Source organism: Nannobrachium achirus, assembly GCF_963921795.1.
Source record: "Nannobrachium achirus genome assembly, chromosome: 5".
Lineage (NCBI taxonomy): Eukaryota > Metazoa > Chordata > Actinopteri > Myctophiformes > Myctophidae > Nannobrachium > Nannobrachium achirus.
In genome coordinates this window covers 9,373,966-9,396,761 of record NC_137814.1, presented here as the reverse complement: position 1 = coordinate 9,396,761, position 22,796 = coordinate 9,373,966, and the positions used below count along the sequence as shown (strand labels likewise).

The 22,796-nt window shown below is 40.9% G+C and overlaps 3 protein-coding genes across 4 annotated transcripts in view; 2 read left to right on the top strand and 1 right to left on the bottom strand.

Annotated features, from left to right (window-relative positions):
* Positions 1 to 43: 43 nt before the first annotated feature.
* On the bottom strand, positions 44 to 10,921 carry txndc12 (thioredoxin domain containing 12 (endoplasmic reticulum)). Its single transcript, XM_080725467.1, has 7 exons — positions 10,769 to 10,921; positions 7,783 to 7,843; positions 6,292 to 6,344; positions 5,811 to 5,884; positions 5,358 to 5,427; positions 2,269 to 2,352; positions 44 to 1,684 (listed from the first exon to the last, which is right to left on the bottom strand). The coding sequence occupies exons 1-7, from the start codon at positions 10,866 to 10,868 to the stop codon at positions 1,605 to 1,607; spliced, it is 522 nt and encodes a 173-aa protein (XP_080581593.1). The 5' UTR covers positions 10,869 to 10,921; the 3' UTR covers positions 44 to 1,604.
* A 2,508-nt stretch (positions 10,922 to 13,429) lies between these two features.
* LOC308285716 (transcription factor BTF3 homolog 4-like) lies at positions 13,430 to 18,953 on the top strand. Its single transcript, XM_080726562.1, has 6 exons — positions 13,430 to 13,570; positions 14,270 to 14,331; positions 16,475 to 16,588; positions 17,295 to 17,496; positions 18,139 to 18,201; positions 18,513 to 18,953. The coding sequence occupies exons 2-6, from the start codon at positions 14,278 to 14,280 to the stop codon at positions 18,557 to 18,559; spliced, it is 480 nt and encodes a 159-aa protein (XP_080582688.1). The 5' UTR covers positions 13,430 to 13,570; positions 14,270 to 14,277; the 3' UTR covers positions 18,560 to 18,953.
* A 1,597-nt stretch (positions 18,954 to 20,550) lies between these two features.
* The window catches only part of zfyve9a (zinc finger, FYVE domain containing 9a), a 74,828-nt gene continuing 72,582 nt past the window's right edge, over positions 20,551 to 22,796 (top strand). For both annotated transcript variants that reach the window (XM_080727237.1, XM_080727236.1), the window contains exon 1: positions 20,551 to 20,760. The gene's annotated coding sequence lies outside the window, so the exon portion shown is untranslated. The remainder of the gene's footprint in view (positions 20,761 to 22,796) is intronic.

The following is a 22,796-nucleotide window of genomic DNA, read 5'->3' as shown; positions in this document are numbered from 1 at the left end:
GAGGAAAAGGAGAAGAGAGAAACCAACTGCAATGGAAACCACAAACCATTCAATACAACAAATTTTATTTGCATACTTGGCTGTGTACGTGTATAAAATACAGCATGTGACAAGAGACACTTCAGCGTGCTCTTGATTGCGTCTTTACAGAAAGTTTAACAAGGCCATTAAAAAGAACCACCGGTTATCACTTCACAAGCAGCAGAAAAAAGAAAAACATGATTCACAAACAATAGAAAGTACAGGATTCTCCCACCGACACCATTATAGTAAAGTTAATACAAAATTACAATTCCCCCTTGATAGATCAGGGAGAGTCTCGCCATTATTATAATTTCAGTCCTGTAGAGGATTTGGAAGCACATTTTGTTAGGCATAAAGACAGTATTTCTAACAATCTGAAGTACCTGACGCAGGCGTGGGTTAATATGAAATACTGCAGTAAGCTGGGCTAACTTGAGTAGTTTTACAACCTCTACAAACAGTAGGTATATAATATGGCATTATATTCAAGTACAGTACATCTCAATTGGACATTTTTTAAGAGAAAGGGGACAATACACAAACTGAAATCGTTTAAGAGCCTAGTCTTGTGAAATGATCGGGTCATTCATAGAGGAGAAGATGGAATTAGTGTAACTTTGGGTTGTATAGCTTCAATTCTTGGCAATGATACAAGACCAAATATTGTAGATAATTTTGATCTGTTGCTCCTGTGTTGACTGAGCTATAGGAAGTAGCTATTCCTCTCTCTGTCAAACATGGAGCAAACTGGAGCAGTGCACTGTCCAGCTGAAAGAGAGAGACCACAGGCTAGAGGAGACTTGAAAGGCCTGGAGCGTCTGGCGGAGCCCGGAGTGGAGCAAGAACCCCTACCTCCAAAATGACGCAGAGGAAGGCCAGTGCTACACCAAAGACACTAGAGCAATTTGGGGGAGACGTCTCTGACCAAGGAAAAGGGATTTGCCGGACGATGGCGGCGTGGCGCCACATCTGGGACGTCTTAGAACGACGAGAACCTGGTCGGAAAGACTTCCCAGCAAAAGAAGAAGCGGAGTCTCCCAAACACGGAATCTCCTTCTAAACATTTTCAAATCATCATAATGGTCAGACTGGTGCTCGCCTCATACTGATATTAGTGACCCATTGATTTGTTGCATCAAGAGTAATATGACATAACACACAACATTATAAACCGGGACTAAGTTGTCTTTATAATATTGGCAGAATCAGCTTTGTTTGCATTTGTTCATGAAAATGCGAAAAATGTGAAACTTCCAGTTTCTCGCTCATGGAGCAGAGAGAGAACAGAATTGGACTGACATCATGGCCAGGTAGGTCTACAAACCCAAGGTTCTACCAAAGTTCCACATCGCTTTAAGCTGCAACGGCTCAAAGTGTTGGGTTTGCCTCAAGACAGCAAAATGGCCTCCCAATTTGAAAGCATTTGACCTTCCAACTCGTATATAAAACCATTATTAAATTGAAATGAACATTGAACACCAAAAGAAAAGTGAGGAGGGGTTTTGAAGGGTTGACTTGGGACCAGGCTAGGATAGTGTGACACATAGACCTTGTAGACTCCTGCCCCGTCTCTGGCTCCTTTAAAGTTCATCCCCGACGTGAGGCTGCCTGAACGCATCGCCTGTCAGTTTCTCCTGAGCTTCTTTCATACCGGATACAACTGAGTGAGGTGGAGGAAACAGAGAAAGTTCAGCATTCCAGTTCATTTAAAACCACTTTCAAGCCGGTGTCCCTATTTTGGGAAATACACCAAAAACGGTAAGGATTTGCAAAATGGCTTGAATTGTGAACTTGTACATCTTTTAGATCTGCTATCCAATGATATAGGCTCTATGCATATACGCCATTTTGTTCTACTTCCGGGTGTCTTTCGACTTCCTTCACAGGTGTTACTGATGATACTAATGAAGGCTCTGTTTGATTTATTGTACAGTGATTTGGAACCCACTCATGGACACTTTGAGACCCACTGGTGTAGTAGAGTGTTTCCAGTGAGCCAACATGTACACTATCAGCACCCTGACTCTGTTTGACCAGAATGGAACAGACCCTTCATTAGTATCATCGGTAACACCTGTGAAGGAAGTCGACAGACACCCGGAAGTAGAACAAAATGGAGTATATGCATATAGCCTATTGCATAGTGAGTTCCTACCTTCACGTCAGACATTTTGCAGAACATTTCTAACTTGTTAGATATTAGGCTAGCACACAACATGGCAAGCCAACGATTGTATTTGTTACCTTGATCGGCATTGCTGTAAAAGTACTTGTAGTTGGGATTCCCATTCTTGTTGGTTATCTCAGGATGGACTTTGCCACTGGGATCTACAAGGAAGATGTTAAGAGATAATTGTGCTCTGAAGTCTGAACTATGCATGTCAAGTATAAATGCCGTCACATATAGTGGGAGAAAATATGTAACAAAAATAGGCTAATTAATGTGTTCACTTCCGGCAGAAAGCGTGAAGATTTGCTAAAAATGGACCCTACAAAACTGTGAAAAGTGATGACTCATCACCAAACCATAGTTTTGTGGGGTCCATTTCTAGCCCAAGGAATGTTTTTTTGTGCAAAAGAAATGCTTGGAATGGATTCAGAATCATGAAAACCCCCTAGATAGACCCCTCACATGCTACTTAAAGAAGATTTTTTTGGGGGGTCTTTTTTCCCTGTATGGTGAATTAGTATAGAGAAAAGTGAATTTGAGAAAAGTGCTTGGATCCGTCAATATTTGAATTCAGCGCACAAAAATACCCCTAGGTGCAAATGTTCACGCTTTCTGTCGGAAGTGAACACCTTTTTCACATATTTCTCCCACTAATACCTAGTATCATGTTTTATTACTCTGTCAAACTTGCAAAACAACGTGACATTCTGAGATGATCACTACACTGATGATGGAGAAATAAAAAGGCTAATAACCATAGCTTCCCTAACACTTAGCTGATCACAGCATGTTGCAACTTGCAACCCAACACGTTGTGAGCTTGTAGATTGGCTATTTTTGGGGAAGAAGCAAAAAAGGAGGGGGCCTACAATAGACGCCTGGGGGACTCCGTTCTGGTTTAAGTGGCTAAACAACTTCAAAATAATTTTTTACACGCATCATTTCAGATTGTGGTAGTAATATTTATAGTGTAACAAATAAGTGTACTGTATGTAGTCTACAAGAAAATCTCACTAGGCTACTACATTTAGATGTACCTGCTGCTGTCAATCTAACAGCTGACAACCATGGACTGTGACCTCCACTTCTCCTCTGTGTCAGCATAAAACCTGTACTAAGTGATACTATACATGGTCATTGCAACTTAACCAGTCAGCCTTATTATAAACTGTATGGTACTAGTATAGATGCTTAGATTCTATCTCCGTCTAGGGAGAGCACTTTGGTGTATAAAAGGTGTCCCATATGACACTTCAGAAGGAGTTCTGCCCAACAGGGCAAAGCTCTGGCCAGCAGGCCAGAGCTCTCTATGCTGTGTATGCTGTATGCTGTTTCTCTGATGCTGATGAATCTTCTTCAATAAATGGTTGACTTCACCCTGACTGGATATTAATATTTTTCTATCACAGTTGGCGACCACGAAGGGACCAATATTTCATCTTTACCATAGATGGATACTTGGTCAAAAGAACTCTGGGTTGAAGGAACATTTTTGGAAAGGAGATTTTTGAAAGCAGACCTAAAGCAGGTCCACCACCATGAAGAACAAAGAGGAGACCGCTACAGAAGCAACTTGCAAGCTATGCAAAACCAGCAAGAACTGACTTTCAAGCAGATCTACAAGGTCGAGACCTCACAGATTAACAATAATCTTGTGATGACTGCAGCCTGTGGTGACAAGGAGGGCAGATTGCTATTCACCAACATGGAGAGCAAGTCGGGCACCAAGAAACAACACAGACTGACAGCGGAGGTGACGAAATCGACACCATGTCGAACACCAACATGACTTTTGCCACAGTAGGAGGGGACGAAGCCAAGGAGACACACATGCGGTGTGAGAGCCACTGAACTGGAGCCCCCCAGCCCAGTGGAGATCCAACAGAAGCAGAGACATTAACCACCACAGGCCATAAGCCAAATGAAGATGGGCAGATGGAGGACAACGCCATGAAGACTACAACAATTATATGTTTGATATGAAGCTGAGTAATTTATATAGGAATAATATTAGCTAAAAGTTGAGATCTAAAATATGAGTCAACAAGGCATTTGCCACTAATGTAAGAATATTTGGTTTTATAGTCTAAACTCTGTTGTTTCAACATTGAAGAGTTGTCAGGCAGCTCCGGGAACGTGGTGACTGTCAAGGAAAACGCTTGAGTCAGACGGGAGTACATGCGGGCTCTTGATTTTGTAAAACAGAGTTTCAAAGTACAAACAAATATAGATTCACATTTACTAAATTCTAACTTTCTCATATCTCAGCGGAAAAGTTCTGTTTAAGAAAAGAAAAAAACAGTACCTGTGTAACTCAGGGTGCTATTTAATTATAGCTTCACGGGGGAACCGTGGTAGACTAGAAATACCTTGCATGATAGAAGGTGTTTGCCGTATAGAACTCGGACGTGTAATACCTTAAGTCAAAGGTGTTAGCCGTGGAACGCGGACGTATAGCTATTTAACATATAGCTATCATGTGGAAATCATGAATTAATTATTTAAATTGCTATATCAACATGTAATTGTCTGAAAGGTCTATTGATTTGGCACTCTATAAATATCCTGTTGTATGTAAATGAATAGAGTATTCATTCACAAAAAAAAAAGGATGGAATGTGGTAGTAATATTTATAGTGTAACAAATAAGTGTACTGTATGTAGTCTACAAGAAAATCTCACTAGGCTACTACATTTAGATGTACCTGCTGCTGTCAATCTAACAGCTGACAACCATGGACTGTGACCTCCACTTCTCCTCTGTGTCAGCATAAAACCTGTACTAAGTGATACTATACATGGTCATTGCAACTTAACCAGTCAGCCTTATTATAAACTGTATGGTACTAGTATAGATGCTTAGATTCTATCTCCGTCTAGGGAGAGCACTTTGGTGTATAAAAGGTGTCCCATATGACACTTCAGAAGGAGTTCTGCCCAACAGGGCAAAGCTCTGGCCAGCAGGCCAGAGCTCTCTATGCTGTGTATGCTGTATGCTGTTTCTCTGATGCTGATGAATCTTCTTCAATAAATGGTTGACTTCACCCTGACTGGATATTAATATTTTTCTATCACAAGATTCAGACAGGGCAGCTGCACAGTCTCTCACCTCCCACTTCCCAAACAATGTTTACGAGGAAGAGTGATAGGAGTGCCTCCTTACCAAGGAAAAGAATCCTAGGAATGTATCCGCCATCTGGGCTGAACGTCTCATCCTTCGGTTCCTCCTCGTCCTGTCGAAATTAGACACCAATGACGCTCTGAATTCCACATCCAACCACACAGTGTGTTTACTCGCAGAGCGATAAAACAATCAAAACAAAGAAGTAAGAGAGAAACAATACTCATTTGTTCAGTGGAGATGAAAATAATGATTCCAATCTCATTTAGTTTGTTCAGTCTTTACTTGTATTTTCTTCCCTTTTAATTGGATTTAAATTAGATTGGAATCACTATTTTTTATTCTTTTCATCTCCACACAAAAGATAAAGGGATGCAATCAATTTGTAATGGTGTAAATACACGAATGACAGCTAAATAAAATATATTTCAAAACATAGTGATGGTACAGTAGTTATATCTGAATGAGAGCTTTGCTGCAGCTAAATGTTCTTACTTCCAGGTTGACCATAACAAAGTTGTGGGCAAGTTCAGAGATGTCTTTGGACTCAGCAAATTTGGGCTTCAGTGCTGTAAGAAGAGCACATAATTAATAATTAAACATGTTATTATTACATGACACTTTGTTAAGCATATTATATTTCAAAAGTCTGTTTGACTAGAATGTAGATCAGCAATTTCGCTATTTTTGAGTGAAACAGACGCCAATTATCAAACAGGGCTTCAAGTAGTTAATGGTAATATCCAAGACGTCTAACAAATCCCGAGATCCATGATGAAAACAACGTTTTATTATCACTGACCTAATTCTAGTGAATGTGCCTTTTGGAATGTATGGCCATCTTGTAGAATTCGTGCATGGGCAATATTCCTCTTATGGTATTAAGAGGGTTGACAAATAATGACTCTGTTTATGGCCCATCTTAATCTCTTTCTGGTTATGTATGTCAATATTAATAATGGAATGGCCATTTCACCTTTGCAGGCTCCACACCAGGTCTTGTGGATGATGACCATCATTGGCAGGCCACTGTCAAAGGCAAACACATGAACAGGTTGTCACACAATCAAAGTCAATAAAGGAACCACAGAGCCAACATGAAATCTAATATCCGCAGACCGCACTGTGTTGGCACACCATATAGCCCTGGCCATTTGGACATACGGTACATATATAATGCTGTATATACAGGAACACCTGCTCTTTCCATGAAACAACCTGCATTAACCATGGGAAAGCAACCTTATACTGTATACATCGTATAGTTGCTCAACTTTATCATACTACAGACAGCATCACACACAGGAAGCAGATATACAACCTTGAAACGTGGCGCGAAGCGATACATTTGAGCTCCAAGATCTGCTACTTTTGCTATTTAATTCTGAAAAGTAACGGCTTTGGACAATCATACAGGTTTCCACCCGACAGAGACAATATTCATTTCTACTTTTAAATCCTGCACTTCCTTTGGGTTGTACTGCAGGTGAAGGTGGGTTAATATTATGATAAGGGATTGTGATTTATTTTTTTATTTTTTTAAGGGGTACAATTCAATGGAGAAAATGTTCCTAATAGTTTGTAATCTCACACAAGAGGACAATCATTGAAAAATCAACATCGGGGAAAAAGTGACCCCTGCTGTTAAGTTATAGTTGAGCAGGCCTAAATGAATAACTTTTGCAGACTGGAACCTCCATAATTAATAGATATTACACTATGTACCTTTATCATTGTCCCCTTAAATATCATATTACTGTACATGATTAGAGTTAATCAGAGTTAATTAAAAGCTCTACTAGCACCCCGTAGAGTCTGTGATGCTCCTTACACACAAACAGACTAAAGTTGCTTGAACCAACCAATTTTGTATTTACATGCTTATATAACCCTGCGCTGACAATAATGGTGCAAAACAAATAAATCTAAAGCATTCCATTTTGATATAGGCCTATCTTGTGTGCAAATTGAAAATTTGAGAAGAGGAAAAAACTAAATGTGTAGTGTTAATCAAAAAACATTGTTTGGGACTAGGTATGCTATTTTCATGCATTTTAGGTTCCTTTCGTTTTCCCCCCATGTTTTTATTCCGTTTCAATTTACTCTCTTAAACTGAAACAGTGAACGCCTGCATAAATCACTCACTTTTACTTTGTATCTGTGCAGTAACATTTGACTGATCGTCCGGCTGATCGATTGTTTGATTGATTCAAGTACTGGACAGACTGACCATCCTTGGAGCCCCGCTGTGAGTGGTGCTAAAAATCAAACTCACTTCACTTCACTAACACTGACGAAGGCTGCGAGCCGAAACGGATCTGTTTGGATATACTGCTGCTGCAAATCATTATTAAAAAATACTTGTAAGACATACAGAGAGTGCGGATTGTGCCTTCCTTTACTGTTAAAAATCTCCCATCAAATGACAACAAAAACCTGATCAGAAAATACAATCAGTCCTACTCACCTGGCCTCTGCTTCTTTCTTGCCATCTTCCAAGCTCCTCCAGTTGATGTTGTCTCCAAACCCTGCAGAGGAGATGAATCAATGCTTTGATATAATGTGTACCGAATTAATTTCAGAGTAGTCTATCACATCCCATTTTGCCTACTAGCTCACAGCTATTTTCCACACAAGGATTTGGGGCAGAGGGGGAAAAAAGCAGACCATGTAGAGCCAAACCTGGTCAACTAATTATTAGTTTGCCAAGTATAGAGGGTTTAAGTGGTTAATATAGATCTTCTAATCCATTGTATGCTATTACAGCACAATGTTATATAATTTCACTCTTTTTGTACTTTCTCCACCGCGGCACCTTGGCCCTAAGGAACCTTCCTTTCAGTTCACACTGTGCACTTGTGTCAGGTGAAATGGAAATACAGAGCAGAGCACAAATGAACTGGGCTGGGTGAGTAGGTTTCATGCTCGTATTGGTTTTAGATTTCTAGGTTAAGGGTGTGTCTTTTTATGTACAATGTTGCTTTGCAAATGAAGGCCCTTCCTGGGGCAAAGAACTCTGAATGGGAAGTAACTCGATAGGAGGAAATTAAACAGAAGAATTTATGACTTTGTACTCAACTCGTTCACTGACACCTGCAATAATTTCCTGATTCAGTTTAGGGCTACCCAATTAATCGTCAAATATTTTGATTTTACGTTTCACAGTGACATAATTGTGACACTGTTTTACAAATCATTGCTGTCGGGAAGAAACCTCCAATCACCATACACATAAATTAATACTCTTATCACACTACAGCGTCACAAAAGCATCAAAAGTAGCAGATCCACAAGCTCGAAACGTGGTGCAAACTCAGCTGCTACTTTTGAATTTGAATCCTTAAAAGTAAAAGTTTTGGACATATGAGGTTTGCACCCGACAGAGACAAAATCATTCAAATGTCTTATTTTTCAGCTGTTGCACCAGCGACTTCACCTCACAGACCAGCTCACCCTCACACATAAACAGCATTGTACAACCCATCTCTCCATACATCAGGCGAACAGAGGAACAAAACAAAAATCACAGAGACCATTGCATAATACAGTATTTGACCAAAGATATGACACAGAGAAACACAAATATTTACTAAGAATATATAATCAAATATAATCATCAGCAATTGTGACAATTGTGATTAGAATATTCAGCGAAACTAACAAAAGGGACCACCATTTAAATCATAATTGAGCAGCCCAATTTTGGCTAAGTTGGTGGTGGTCAGTCATAATTGATTTATGAATTAGCCTATACAGAGAGAACAACATTACATTGGCAGTAACCTACCTTTTAGTACATTTGATTTCATATCTCTGTATTTATGCCAAATATTTTGATATCGATATGATATGATATTACAGTACACATTTCACATTCAACATTTTAAGTGTTGCAACAGTGAAAACTAAGCATTATTCAAAAAAACAGCATAACAACAAGTCAATATCACTCTTGATTTTGGGTGTTATTGGGTTCCCACACTTTGTTATTTGATATTTTAATTGTAGCAAAAGGCAACGATATGGGCAACATAGCCGCAAATTGCAACACTAGATTTTTTTATAATCGGACAGTTTTTTTGCTGTCTGATTGTTAAACGACGTCAAACTCACCAATATTGCGGCTCTATGGAAAGCTTGGAATTTACTCTTGCTATCTGCAAAGTGTTTGTTTCTGAAAAATCCACTGTATAATTGTTATGATGTATTTTCTGTCAAGAAATCCGAGCAGACATGGTTTATTTTCTAAGTGTTGAACTTCGGAAGCGCTTGTCTTCTGTAACGCCATGTCCCGCTGCCTCCTGCATAATGTGACATTTAGAACCAGGTGGTCACAGGACAGTTGAGGGATTTTCCACGAGCGCTTCCAAACTCCAGGACTTAGAAAAAATTATCACCTGAACCAAATTTCTTGGATAGAAAGTAACTCATAACATGTCTACAGTGGATTTTTCTGAAACAAACACTTTGCAGATAGAAAGAGTAAATTCCAAGCTTTCCATAGAGCCACAATATTGGTGAGTTTGAAGTCGTTTAATACAGTCAAATAGCAAAAAACTGTTTTGATGCATTGGCTGCCTATGGGAGGTATTGCAACCCTAGATTCATCCGATTATAAAAAAATCTAGTGTTGCAATTTGCGGCTATGGGCAACGATATGGGTGATATGGGCAAGCCAGTGGTCCTCAACGTGGGGTCCCGGGACCCACAGGGGTCCTTGGGAGTTGGGACTGGTCCAAGGGGTCCCTCCCAACCCAGTCATTATCACATGTAAAAGTAAATAGAACTTACAAGAACACCTACTGTACTTTGATCAGAGTTTCACTTGGCCCCTTTCGGGAACCTAGTTACCTTTTTTAGTATTTGGGAAGGCAATAGGCCTATCTATCTAGGTATCGAAACGAATAGATACTGCCTTCCCAAATACTAAAAAAGGTAACACTATTACCTATTACTACTAATCTATTACCTATACAATACACATACATACAGTAAAGGAATTCTGGACCAAAATGACAAGACTGGATCATCCCAGGTCTTGGGTTAATTCTAATCTAACAGTAAAACTGTTTCTTAGATTGGGGCCCCAAATCTAATCAAAGTCCTTGCACTGAAAAGGCTTGAGAATCACTGACCCTGGCCTGGTACTCTGTTCAGGATGCAGGCTCTGTGGTCCAGGATGTTAATGAATTACACAATAAAATACTCATATTCATTTATCCATATGTAACTCTGGAATGAGTCTGGAAGGTAGAAACAAATGTAACCAAACATCTGTTCTGTACCCTCTCAAGAGTTAAACGATGCGATCCAGGATGAATTCATTCAAGAGAGGATAATCTTTTTTTCTTTCCCAAAATGGTCCTCATTGCCATTATTCTGAGGCTCGCACAGGTGACCCAAGCCAATAACTCAATATTAAGATGAGAATGTGCACTTTAAATATCACTTACCTCTACTTTGGTTTGCAGCTACAACCTTATTGAAACAGGACAGAGAAAACAAGACATGGACAGAGGACAAGAAGACAATGTTGAGCAGAGAGGGCTGCATCTTTTTTACAATGGTAGCTTAATGCTAGCTGCTGCTGCTGCTGCCTGCTGCTGTCTGTGCGACGAGGAAGAAGACTTCATATCCCATGGCTCGGAAGGACGCTAGTACTGCTGTGACCATAGACATAGTTGTGATTGGGTAGTGGGTTGCCAAACAACCGTTAAAGGTAGGGTAAGTGATTTTCTTTGGTTACATTAAGTGTTAAAATGGCTCTATGTCTGTTCAGTAACAGTAACAGGGCAGGAGTCTCCTAGCCTGCCCTGGCGTTGCTCATACTAATTCCTCACTGCGTGTTGGATATTAGTCTGGACTCGGGAGCAGAATTTTCATTTCCAAGGGGTGGTTTAAAAAAATGTTAAATTGACTTGCTCTTAATTGCTCCCACTGAACTTCAAAGGGCTTGTGAGCTGCTGTAATTGATTGAGCCATACAAGTGTCAATAGCTCGTTAGTCACTGAAAGCATCAAAGACTACAAATCTGTTTGATGTCTGTAATAAGAGTGGAGGGGGGAATGTGTTTGAATACACACAGACTCGCCTGATTGGCTGAATGGTTTTGAACCAGGCCACCTCCCACCACGTGCCCCAAGCCTACAGCCCTGATTGGCTCGCCCTTTCTGAGGGCTGGTGGAAAAAGCTTATTTAATGTGAAGGGCCAGACTACACAACACCACCACTACCAACAGGGGGTGGTGTTGTGCAGTCTGGTTTATTAACCAGGCTAGGAGTCTCCATGTCTCTCCAGCTCTTTATTAAACAAAAAAATCACACCCGTGTGAACTGAGCGGTGGAGTCTGTGCGCGCGCGCGTGTGTGTGTGTGTGTGTGTGTGTGTGTGTGTGTGTGTGTGCGTGCGTGCGTGCGTGTGTGTGAGTGTGCCTTGCCTGTTCTGGCCTGGCCTGAACAACAGCGCCCCTCCCTTAACATGTGTGGTCAGAAAAGGTACTACACCACAGGCTTGAGGCTACATACAGACCCACCCACCCACATACATACATACATACATACAAACAAACATACATACCTACACACACGGCCACGCTATGGAGCCGGTGTGACCACCGCTCAAAAAAAAATGCATTTTCGGGTCAGGATACCAATTTCATCCATTCAGGATAGAGAACTGAGTCAGGGAACAGATTTAAAAAATCAAACCAAGTTTGAAGTGAGCGCTGGTACGGGTACGTGTGTCGTGTGTGTGTGTGTGTGTGTGTGTGTGTGTGTGTGTGTGTGACTTTATGTGTGTGTGTGGCCGTGTGTGTGTAGCAGTTCATTTAAGGGTTGTGAGACGTGTGTGTGCGCGCTTGCATGACGTAACAGCGCCACTTGGGTCACCAGCAGTATTGCAGTTCATGGCATGCTCAGGCTACACGCAGATACATACACACAGATAGTAATCCAGTATCCACACACACTCACGCTTAGGAGTGGTGTGACCACCGCACCACTCAACAAGTGAAATTGATGACACAAATAAAAGAGCAGACAAAAATTGGAACTGGAACAGAGTTTGAGACCGGGAGACCCTGTGACGAACACAAACTGTCAATGATTACTATCAGAATATAGTGCTTGTACCTTAAACAAAAACCTTTAATACCAAAAAATATCACTTTAATACCCTTTAATACTCTAACTCTAATAACTACATTTTAATACCTTTAATACCCTTTAATACCCTAACTCTAATAACTAGATTTTTTTTAGACGTAAGATTATAAATTATATGATTATGTATATGTTTATATATACCCGCAGGCCGCAGCTTTGGGAGTAATAATATATAATGACAAAGTAATAATAAACACTATGTAATTATTGTGAACTTTGTCAAATAATCAGTTCAGAAAGGAAGACTAAAAAAGAATAAAAATATAAAAGATAGGGCACAGTTAGCCAATAGCCATTGCAATTGAAGCTATTGGATTCTTATTCCGATATAATAACAGCGCTGTCAACAGTTGCCTAGCCTCATTAATATACAGTTGCCTGACAACCAACTAGCCAATCACAGTGTGGCCGTCCCGCCAGACGATGGAGCCTGGAAGCTTAACCAATGAACGATGGCGGTATAATGTCGGACGGGGGCGGGGCGCTCGAGACCTGTATTTTCACAATAAAAGCGTATTGTACCCTTTAACCTCTGACTTTAATATGGGTTAATGTTATGTAAAGGCCCACCCCGGGATAAATATAAACGTGTGTGTGTGTGTGTGTGTGTGTGTGTGTGTGTGTGTGTGTGTGTGTGTGTGTGTGTGTGTGTGTGTGTGTGTGTGTGTATGTGCGCGCGTGCGTGCGCGTGCGTGCGTGCGTGCATATAACGACAAAATGTGACATAGCTTTCTTTACACAATATGTACCCCTCCAACTGTTGTATGTTCCCCTTTTTCAACTTTTTAACACTTTAGCCATTTTGACACTTGCTTTGGCAATGTAAACGTATGTTTACACATAACTCGTGCGTGTGTGTGTGTGTGTGTGTGTGTGTGTGTGTGTGTGTGTGTGTGTGTGTGTGTGTGTGTGTGTGTGTGTGTCCGCGGCTTGTGTTTGTCGCCACCTTGTGGCCTTCATACGCACCATGCGTCCACAAGACGTCACAAATTAAGCACACACCGCGTGTTGCTCCAGCTGCTTGCTAACATACAACCCCCACACAGTCTGTGAAGAACCATTCTACTGCTGATAGACCACTGATCATCTCAGGTAAAACCAAAACAAAACACTCATGTCTTTAACCTTGTCGATCGATTGAATGCTGATCATCATTTATGGTTGTAGACGTGTTTAGACGTTAATAATGTTAGGGCGTGTGTATGTGGTGGCTAAGTAGCATTACATTAGGTGTGTGCTGTGGCTGCCTGGCTATCTGCTAGCCTAACGGGAAGGAGCTGGTGGTTGGGTTGGTTGGATTTAATGCTAACCTCACGTTAGCCAAAATGCTATCGTGAAGCTAACCCCGTTACTTAGCTACTTTAGCTGACCTGAGTGAGCACGGATTGTGTCAAGTTGAGTTGTGTGTACATTGCATGGTTGTTTTACACCACTGTTGTCATCATTACATGTCTGTAACTAAAGGGACACTGTTGACAATTGGTGGATTGCTACTGCTAGTAGTCAGGAAATGGCAAGTAACAGCGACCTAGCTCAATGCTTCTCATTAGCAGTCTGACTGGTAGCCTTGCATGTTCTATGTTGTAGTTGTTAAAATAATGAGTCCTCTTTTGTGGTTGTGATCAGCCATAATCTCTGACGTTGTGTTGATGATAATTTGACCAGTAAAATACACATGTCACTGTCTCCATTGAAGACATAATTCAGCCAGTCAGCTGTTTGGAGAGATGAGACAGAAGGCCATTTAGCTGAGTAATTGATACTAATAATCCCATCACTTCTCTTTTCCAGACACAGCCATGAACCCGGAGAAGCTCGCGAAACTTCAGGCGCAAGTTCGGATAGGTGGAAAGGTACAGCAACACACAACCTCCTCATCTTAACCAACGTAAACTTACAAATAAATAAATACAACATAAAAGTAACACAATTAAACAAATCTGTGACAAATAGGCCTGTATTCAATATTTGACTTGGGTGCAGTAAAGGTACAACATTTTGTCAGACATTTGATATATATATATATATATATATATATATATATATATATATATATATTATATATATATATATATATATATATCCAATCGTGAGATGTGAGCTTGTAGATTGGCTCAACAGCTGAATTGTATAATGGGTCAATGTATGTTTTGTGTTATATAATAATCTAATAATCTAATCTAATTCTGCAAAGTAAGTAAAGATTTCAAATTATCCTAGTGGTTTAAAAAAAAAGTACAATATCGAAACTTTAACAGAGATTCTATGGAAAATTAACTTGAGCAAAGTCAAAAGCGTTTAAAAGTTGCTCTTATTGGTACTTTCCAACCAGTAACAACAGGTCGATCACAGCCCTGAGGGGCTTGATCAACAGGTTTATAGAGTGCCTCGCTCTATGAACCTGATTATTATACAGTAATACATGCTGTTCAAGTTAAGATGGCAGTTCTACATTTTGTTGAATTCTCGCTGAAGACCTTTATGTTATACTCTAAAACTAGCCTTATTGTTGGTTCAATTCTTGCTTGGTTAAGAGGAGTTTGACGTAACGCAGCAGGTTTTCCTCCTGACCTCAGCATTCCTTTTATAGCCTGAGAGCATGACCCTTTCAACAGTGGCTTGTGATATTTTGCCCTTTTTTGACTGGCAGGCATTTAACTCATCATCCACTAGATGGCCCTATATACACACTTTGTTTCATGATGAGCTATAAAAAGGATAGGTCTGCTCTTGTCCCAAACTTTCTCGCTCGCTCATATATATATATATATATATATATATATATATATGTATATATGTGTGTGTGTGTGTGTGTGTGTATCATATTTTGAAAGTGTTTTTTAAGTGTGAATTTTATTCACAGGCCTCTGAAAATGAGTAAAGGGTTCAATTGAAAAATGATAAATAAATAAATAATGGTGTTACCTTAGGGCTTCTGTCTGTAACACCAAATTCACACCAACAACGATAGCGTTGGTTACGAAATGTCTGAAATGGCCACATCACCTTGTGTGCATGCCTAGTCAGCAGCACACACCTAGTTCAGACCACAGCTAGCATCTCGTTGGCTCGTTGTCTTTGCTGCAGAGTGGCAGCGAAAAAGTAGAACTTTTCTCAACTTTTCCATAACGCTTTTTTTAACTGGCTGCGCCTTCTGCCAAAACGTCCTCACACCAGTAGACAATGCATGCCATGGAACCTCTGCACTTTCTCAGAACAACGAAGCGGAACACAGCTGCTGCTGTGAATATAGGCAAAAATAGGCTTTGTCTGTATGTCCCCCACAGAAATACACCAGTGACACCAAGAAAACATGTTAAATGGTTTGGTAACATTCCATAGCCAAGACGACCATCTGTGATTTCATTATGATGGACGGTTTTGCTAAAACTGGTCTGGTCTGGGATTATACATTTGTAATAACTCTTATTACTCCAGTAATTCATCTGTCTTTTTGCATTTGTGCTCTCCCAGCCACTGTTAGTTTCTTCTACCAAAACTAAGGCAAAACTACTGACTACCTTTTTCACTGACAAACTAAATAAAAACTAAGCAATTATGACTAAGACTAAATATATTGACCATTTTGTCAACAAATAAAAACTAGACAAATGTTAGGGATGGACTAGTGGAGAACAGATCCTGTAGAACTAAGACAAGTCGTTTTATGTTTGGTTGCGCCCAGGTGCTGCACTCTGAAAATAACAGATCTACAAGCTCACGACACGTCGCAAGTTTGTAGATCAGCTATTTTCTGCATGCAACCAAGTGTAACATCAGCCATTATGACACCATCAAGACAAGACAAAATCATCTGTAGATTTAGTCTAAATTTTCAGATTTAGTCGACCATAACGCAAACATTTCAGATGACAAAAACATGCCAAACATTTTATTCCAAAGACTGTGACTAAATCTAAATTTTTGCTACTCCAGGTAGTCAAAATCAACACTACTCCAGGCACTAACGTGACTGTCTGTTCCCTCCGTCCTCAGGGAACGGCTCGTAGGAAGAAAAAGGTGGTTCACAAGACGGCAACAGCTGACGACAAGAAACTCCAGGGGTCCTTGAAGAAACTGTCAGTGAACAACATTGCAGGAATAGAAGAGGTAAAGTAGCAATCCGCCACGGAACACATTTTGAGATCCCTGGTCGTGTTTTAGTTTGGGCCAACGCAAAGAAGAATTAATCGTCTGACGACGATATGATGCCTAAACATAAAAAAACTAATATAATTTCTGTAAATGTTTAACTTTTTTTTTTACATTTTCTAATGAAAAATAAAAAAAGATTTACTTGCAACCCAATAATGGGTCACAAGTTCAACAACAATTGACTCTCTCAATAATCTGTTGTTCTGATTATGTGCTGATGGAAGTTCTTTCATTTTAGAATGATGTTACACCATGTCACCCCCGCTTGCCTCCTTTTACCATACCGCTCCACCTAGCCCCAACCCCGGCTAGCCCCCACCCTCGCCTCCCCGCTCTCCCTCCTCTGTCCCAGACCACACAGCGCACACAGTGACTTTTACATTATAGACTACATGCAATTGATCACAGCACAATAGAAAACAACAAATGTGTGCTGTAATAGCAGTAAAATGATAACATGGCCATAGTAGAGCGGCATTCCCACCGGGTAAAAATATCGGTTTAAAAACAAATTCTCAACTAAAGAGGATGATAGCGTCCAGCAGTGCGCATCACGGCTAGCAGGGGTGTGGGCTAGGTGGAGCGGTATGGTAAAAGGAGGCACGCGTCACCCCCACCTGTAGCCTCTAGTCTAAACGGCGACATTGATCTCCTTCCCCAGGTGAACATGATAAAGGACGACGGCACGGTGATCCACTTCAACAACCCCAAGGTCCAGGCCTCTCTGTCTGCCAACACCTTCGCCATCACGGGCCACGCCGAGACCAAGCAGCTGACGGAGATGCTGCCTGGCATCCTCAGCCAGCTGGGAGCCGACAGCCTCACCAGCCTGCGCAAACTGGCAGAGCACTTTCCTAGGCAACGTAGGCAGACACACAAATGGGACACACATACACACACACACACACAGACCATCGGGGTTCCAACTGGTAATGGAATTTGTGTCTCATCATAGAATTTTGAGAGAAATGCTTCTGGAAGCTAGGGCACATTCTAAAGTCATGGAAATAGTGACAGTTTTTATGAGTCAAGTCATATAAGTCGCTGAATTTCAGAAATAACTTATGGGTGTCTTGAAAATGTATGTTGAACAACTTAAGCTCTATTGCAAGAATGCCTGATCTGCGAGCTTTTTAGTAAAACATTTTCTTTTTTTTACCTCTGAATGATATGTCCAAAATACGCACACCAGGTTGAAAGTCTTTAATTGTCTCCTTTGTTCATCAGACGTCCACCGTTCCACAGCAAGGGTAGAAAACACTATTGTAATTATAGAATCAGTTTAGAAATGTTCTGAACTGAAAGATTGTATACACTTGCGGCTGGGAATGCCTTGAAACTTTTAAGCAATGGAAAAACGTAACATACTGTAGGCCATTCATTCAAGGACCTGGCAGGGAACTTTGACTAATGTGTACTACACATTAAAACAAAGGAGTAGTTACTAGCAAGGAATTTAGTTTGAGCATATTTAATGCTAATTATTCTTTCTTTATACATTTCAGCAATGGATATCAAAACGATCAAGGAGGATAAGGCTGAAGACGAGGATGATGATGATGTTCCAGGTAGAGTAGACGATCACACAGCACATGATTTATCATTGTTTCTGATTGTACGGTTTTAATTTGATGGATTCTTGTTGCTATTTTTGTAAAATGTTTGAAAAAATGTTATCATGGAAACGATTATGCCAAAAATAATTGTTATTATCTCAAATAATGGCGATTATGTAATAATTGTGATTATGTAATAAGGACTGTCAAAGTCGCTTTATGTTGTACCGGCGGGGTGTCACACTCCATAGGTAGTTCTGATTATTATATTATTTTAAAAACCAATGTCTTTTCATGCACTAAACTCATTTTCAATGTCACAGATCTCGTGGAGAACTTCGACGAAGCTTCTAAGAACGAAGCCAACTAATTTGCAGAGAGCCGCAAGCAAAACATTTTCACCACTCGTGGGCTTAACAAAAGGCCGGGTTTTGTTTTTCCCGTCATGGGAAATGGTTGTTATAGAAGTGCATTGCCTCACCTCTGGAGACGTCAACCACTTCAGTGTATACCCAAAACAAACAGCACACAGATACAGTTATATCAAATATATGATTTTTGTCTTCATTTCATTAAGGCTGTCATATTCCGGATGAGCAGGATATATGTGCAGCTCTCGCATCATTCTAAGGACCACAATTGCCTTGGAAAATACGCTTTCTAAGTGGTTTGAACCCAGCGCTGTTAAATGTTACTAGTATTTAAGATGTTATGTTTATTAATAATACAAATAAAGGTGATTGATTGAATTTTCTCACATAGAATGCTGTTTGTGGATTTATTAACGTGTTGGTTTATTTGAGTAATATGTAGCCTGGCTAAATCCCTTATCTTTTTATAAGCCCTATTTATACTTTGGATATTTGAAAATAGACAATCTTCAAGTTCACATCACTGATCTACAAGCCGAGCTTGTAGATGGGCTATATGTAATAACAATTGATTATTTGAGAGATTGTGAAGATATTGGAAAATGACCATTTCCCAATAAAGCGACTCCAGTGTGTCAATGTGGTTAAGTATGGGATGAGGACTTAACATCTTAAGTGAATGTTGTAAACGTTTGATTTTATAAATGTAATAAACATTGATAACCACATAAAAAGGCACAGACAGACACAGGGGAACCCCTGGAACAGTTCATTGAGCAACAGCAGCAGCATCAGCAGCCAGCCACAGCCAGTGAGTGAACTCATAGATGTCTTTAAACAGAGGTCTTCTGAACCGTTACGTAACACTAATCCCGTTTGAATTGATCGCTATCGGTGACGTATTCACGCGTGGTCATTTGCTGCATCGCTGTCATTCACTACACTGACTACAGCGTAGTAGGACGAGGTACCGCGCAAGGTTATTCATTGAAGCGTTATAAAACTGAATGAATGCCATGTTGTCTCACTGACTACACGGTGCTGTAACCATAGTCGCAGTGATGCTTTTCCCCGCCGTTAAGACACTTTGAGCCCAGGATGTCTTTTCTGTGTAGTGGCTGGAAGCTGAAGTAGCCTTTTTAGTCCCCCCCCAAAATGCTTACTGCATCCCATAGCCTGGAGGGATGGCCTCCCTGTGATTGGCCAGGTGGTCGTCATCATCGACTGCATCCTTTTACGTACTAGCGGTTGCCCTGACAACTAAAACAAGCCAATAGGGCATAGTGGGCGTGTTTTATTGGTGCCACTAAACTTTTACAAAAATATTGATATCAATTATGTTAAGCCTAGAATCAAGCCATCCTGAATCGTGAGTGACCCTTTGATTCAGTGGGGGGGGGGGGGGGGGGGGGAATATATATATTTGAATATTTAAAGGAGCTATAGTCAACTTTTTCTTGAAAAACTGATGCTAAAATAAAAATAATGTTTCGAAAATATTTTATAAAAAGTAAGCTTCATATATGTGTTTCTATTCAAAAATGACCACAAAAAGCGTAAAATAATGATAAAATAATCATTTTGGCCATTGTCAGACTGACACTTTGTTTACATTCTAGTCTATAGACTAGGATGTAAACAAAGTGTCGGCCCTACAATGAAAAAGTTGACTATAGCTTCTTTAAGTATGACTTTTTATAAACATTATATTACATTAAATTACATTACATTATACATTAAATAAATCAATACATTTTTGTAAAAGTCTTTGGGAAAAATGAATGGACGATTTTTTTAGTGGCAACCAGGTGGCAACAGTAACGTCCTCCCGGGCCATGGGTTCTATATGCGCTAGCTCATTTTTTCCCTCTCCAATCCTCAATCCATTATAAACCTTGGGGGAGGGAACGCGGAGTCCCGTCGCACCAACTCCAGCAGGCTGGCTTTTCTTTACTTTATTATCCCCGCTCTATGCTGTTTCAGTGTGGAAGCGAGGTGGATGGATAGTTGCTAGGCAGGTGGCTGGCTGCTGTGTGGTTTACACCGGGGGGGACAGCTACTCAGAAATAGCATCCAAAGGCGATTGTTGTCTGAGTGCTTGGGATTAAGGAGGCAACACCATCACCATCATCATCATCATGACGGATACCGACGGAGGTGTTTGGCGGTGGCACCGCGCGTAAAAATGAGGATTCCTCCGGTGAGTGAGCGCTTTGGATTGGTTTGTTCGTGACATGATGTCCATATCATTGCACTGTTATTACACCGCCATTGCAAGCTGTGAATAATAAATTGAGGCTTGATCTATCTACCCTTCCCTTCCCCCGGGGGTGTTGGTGGTAATCCTATATGTCTGACTGTCTGTGTAATTTAATACTAGTATGGATGGAATGGTGGATCTGCATGCGCTACGGGGGGCATTCATTACAACAGTTTACATGTGTTATTATTGTGACAGCATCCCCAGTAGACACCATGTATTGGAGGGCCAGCATTGCATTAACGGGGAAACAAACAGTCTGGGGGAAAAGTGTCTCTCGCCTACGAGAACACATCAACAGCATCGGCGATGCGACTGTAGGTCTGTTCTTGTCGGCGAGAGAATCGCGACGCGTTGCTAGCTTGTAGATCTGCTTTTTTCGGCAAGCGACACAGTCGTTCCACTGGGGGGTGATTTTGTGTCTGATGATGGATGGGTGTGATCATCATGATGATCGGCGGGTCGGTGGCGGTGTGACTGGCCGCCAGGGAGCCACTGCTCCTCGGCCAGGGAGCGCCCGCAGCGCCGCTGCTGCTGCGGCTAGCAGCTACATTGTATCCAGTGTCTCTGTAACAAAAGTGTTACTTAGATACGATCAACAGCGCTCGGCGCTCGTGCCTGCTCTCACTGTGACATTGTTGCTCGTGCGTCTAGACGGCACCCGGCTTTGATCCCTTTTTAACTATTTTGGAAACTTGCTCGCGGCCGCTCTGGTGTGATTTCTATTTGTGTGAAATATTTGACTTGTATCAGTCAAGCTAGCAGCTAACATAACACGACCTGGGGTGCTGCTACTCCCAACTTGGACAACAACAAAAACACATGATCTGAGCTATGAACGTTATGCTGGAGACTCTCCAGCATAACGTTCATAGCTCAGATCATGTGTTTTTGTGGTCCCCAAGTTGTGAGTAGCACCGCATATGGAAATGGCTCTATGTTCAGTGGAGAGGCTATACTACTCAGCACCAACACAGAGCCATGTCCATATGTTTGTCATAGTCTACTTCAGGATTTGATCATACCTTATGGTCACACAGAAGCACACAGCTGCTATTATGTTTATTGCATAATCCAAGAAGCCACCAAGGCAACTATTTATTTTTAGGACGTGCTTGTGTTTTGTCAGTAAAGCTCTCATTGCCCCATCTCATGCCACACCTAATCTTTGAGGCCACAGGCCTTTTACTCAGGACCCAAACTTGGATTTATGAAGTAACCCGGGGTCTGGCTTTACTGCTTTCTGAAGTGCTGGTCATAACAAGGAATTTAAATTGACTGACATGGCAGCAAAATGTTAAGACCGACCGTCCAGGAGGACGGGAGGATCCTAAACCGAAGTGCCATTTCTTCATCCCTCCTCGGCCACAGTGACATTCAACTTATTGACCAACAGATAAGACTATTGACATAACAGTCTGAAGCTCTGACTCGGTGTCTTCTTTGCAGGGCAGCCCCCTTGGAATTCCGGGCCCAATGACCACATATCACAATAATTCATTTTCTAGAATTTCCCTCGGTAACCACGTGAATCTATTTAACATTTCCCAAAACCAGCAGATCCACAGGCTCTGAGCCTGGAGATCTACTATTTTCAGCTAAGAGATTTAGAGGGGGTTAAAAAAAGGAATTCTTATATTCCTTTTTTATATTTCTCACATATTCCTGGCTTATTCAGTGCGAGAGGCTGTTTGACATATCTCTGCCATGAATAATAACAAGACGGTGTCAGTGAAGCATTCAGACGATGATAATACAGCCAGGTTTCTTACATAATGGCAATATAAGTTGATATTAAGGTGCCTCTGAAAGTAGCTCTCAAAGCCAAGGAGAAAGACTTGTAGCCTGATCCAACAGGCATCCGTGGCAGGCAGTAATACTGTAGCTCCTACTAAATTTATGTCTACAGCAGTAACCCAGACTTCAAAGATGTAGGTTAGCGTATTGCCTTCAGAAAGTATTACGCCTGTTTTCCC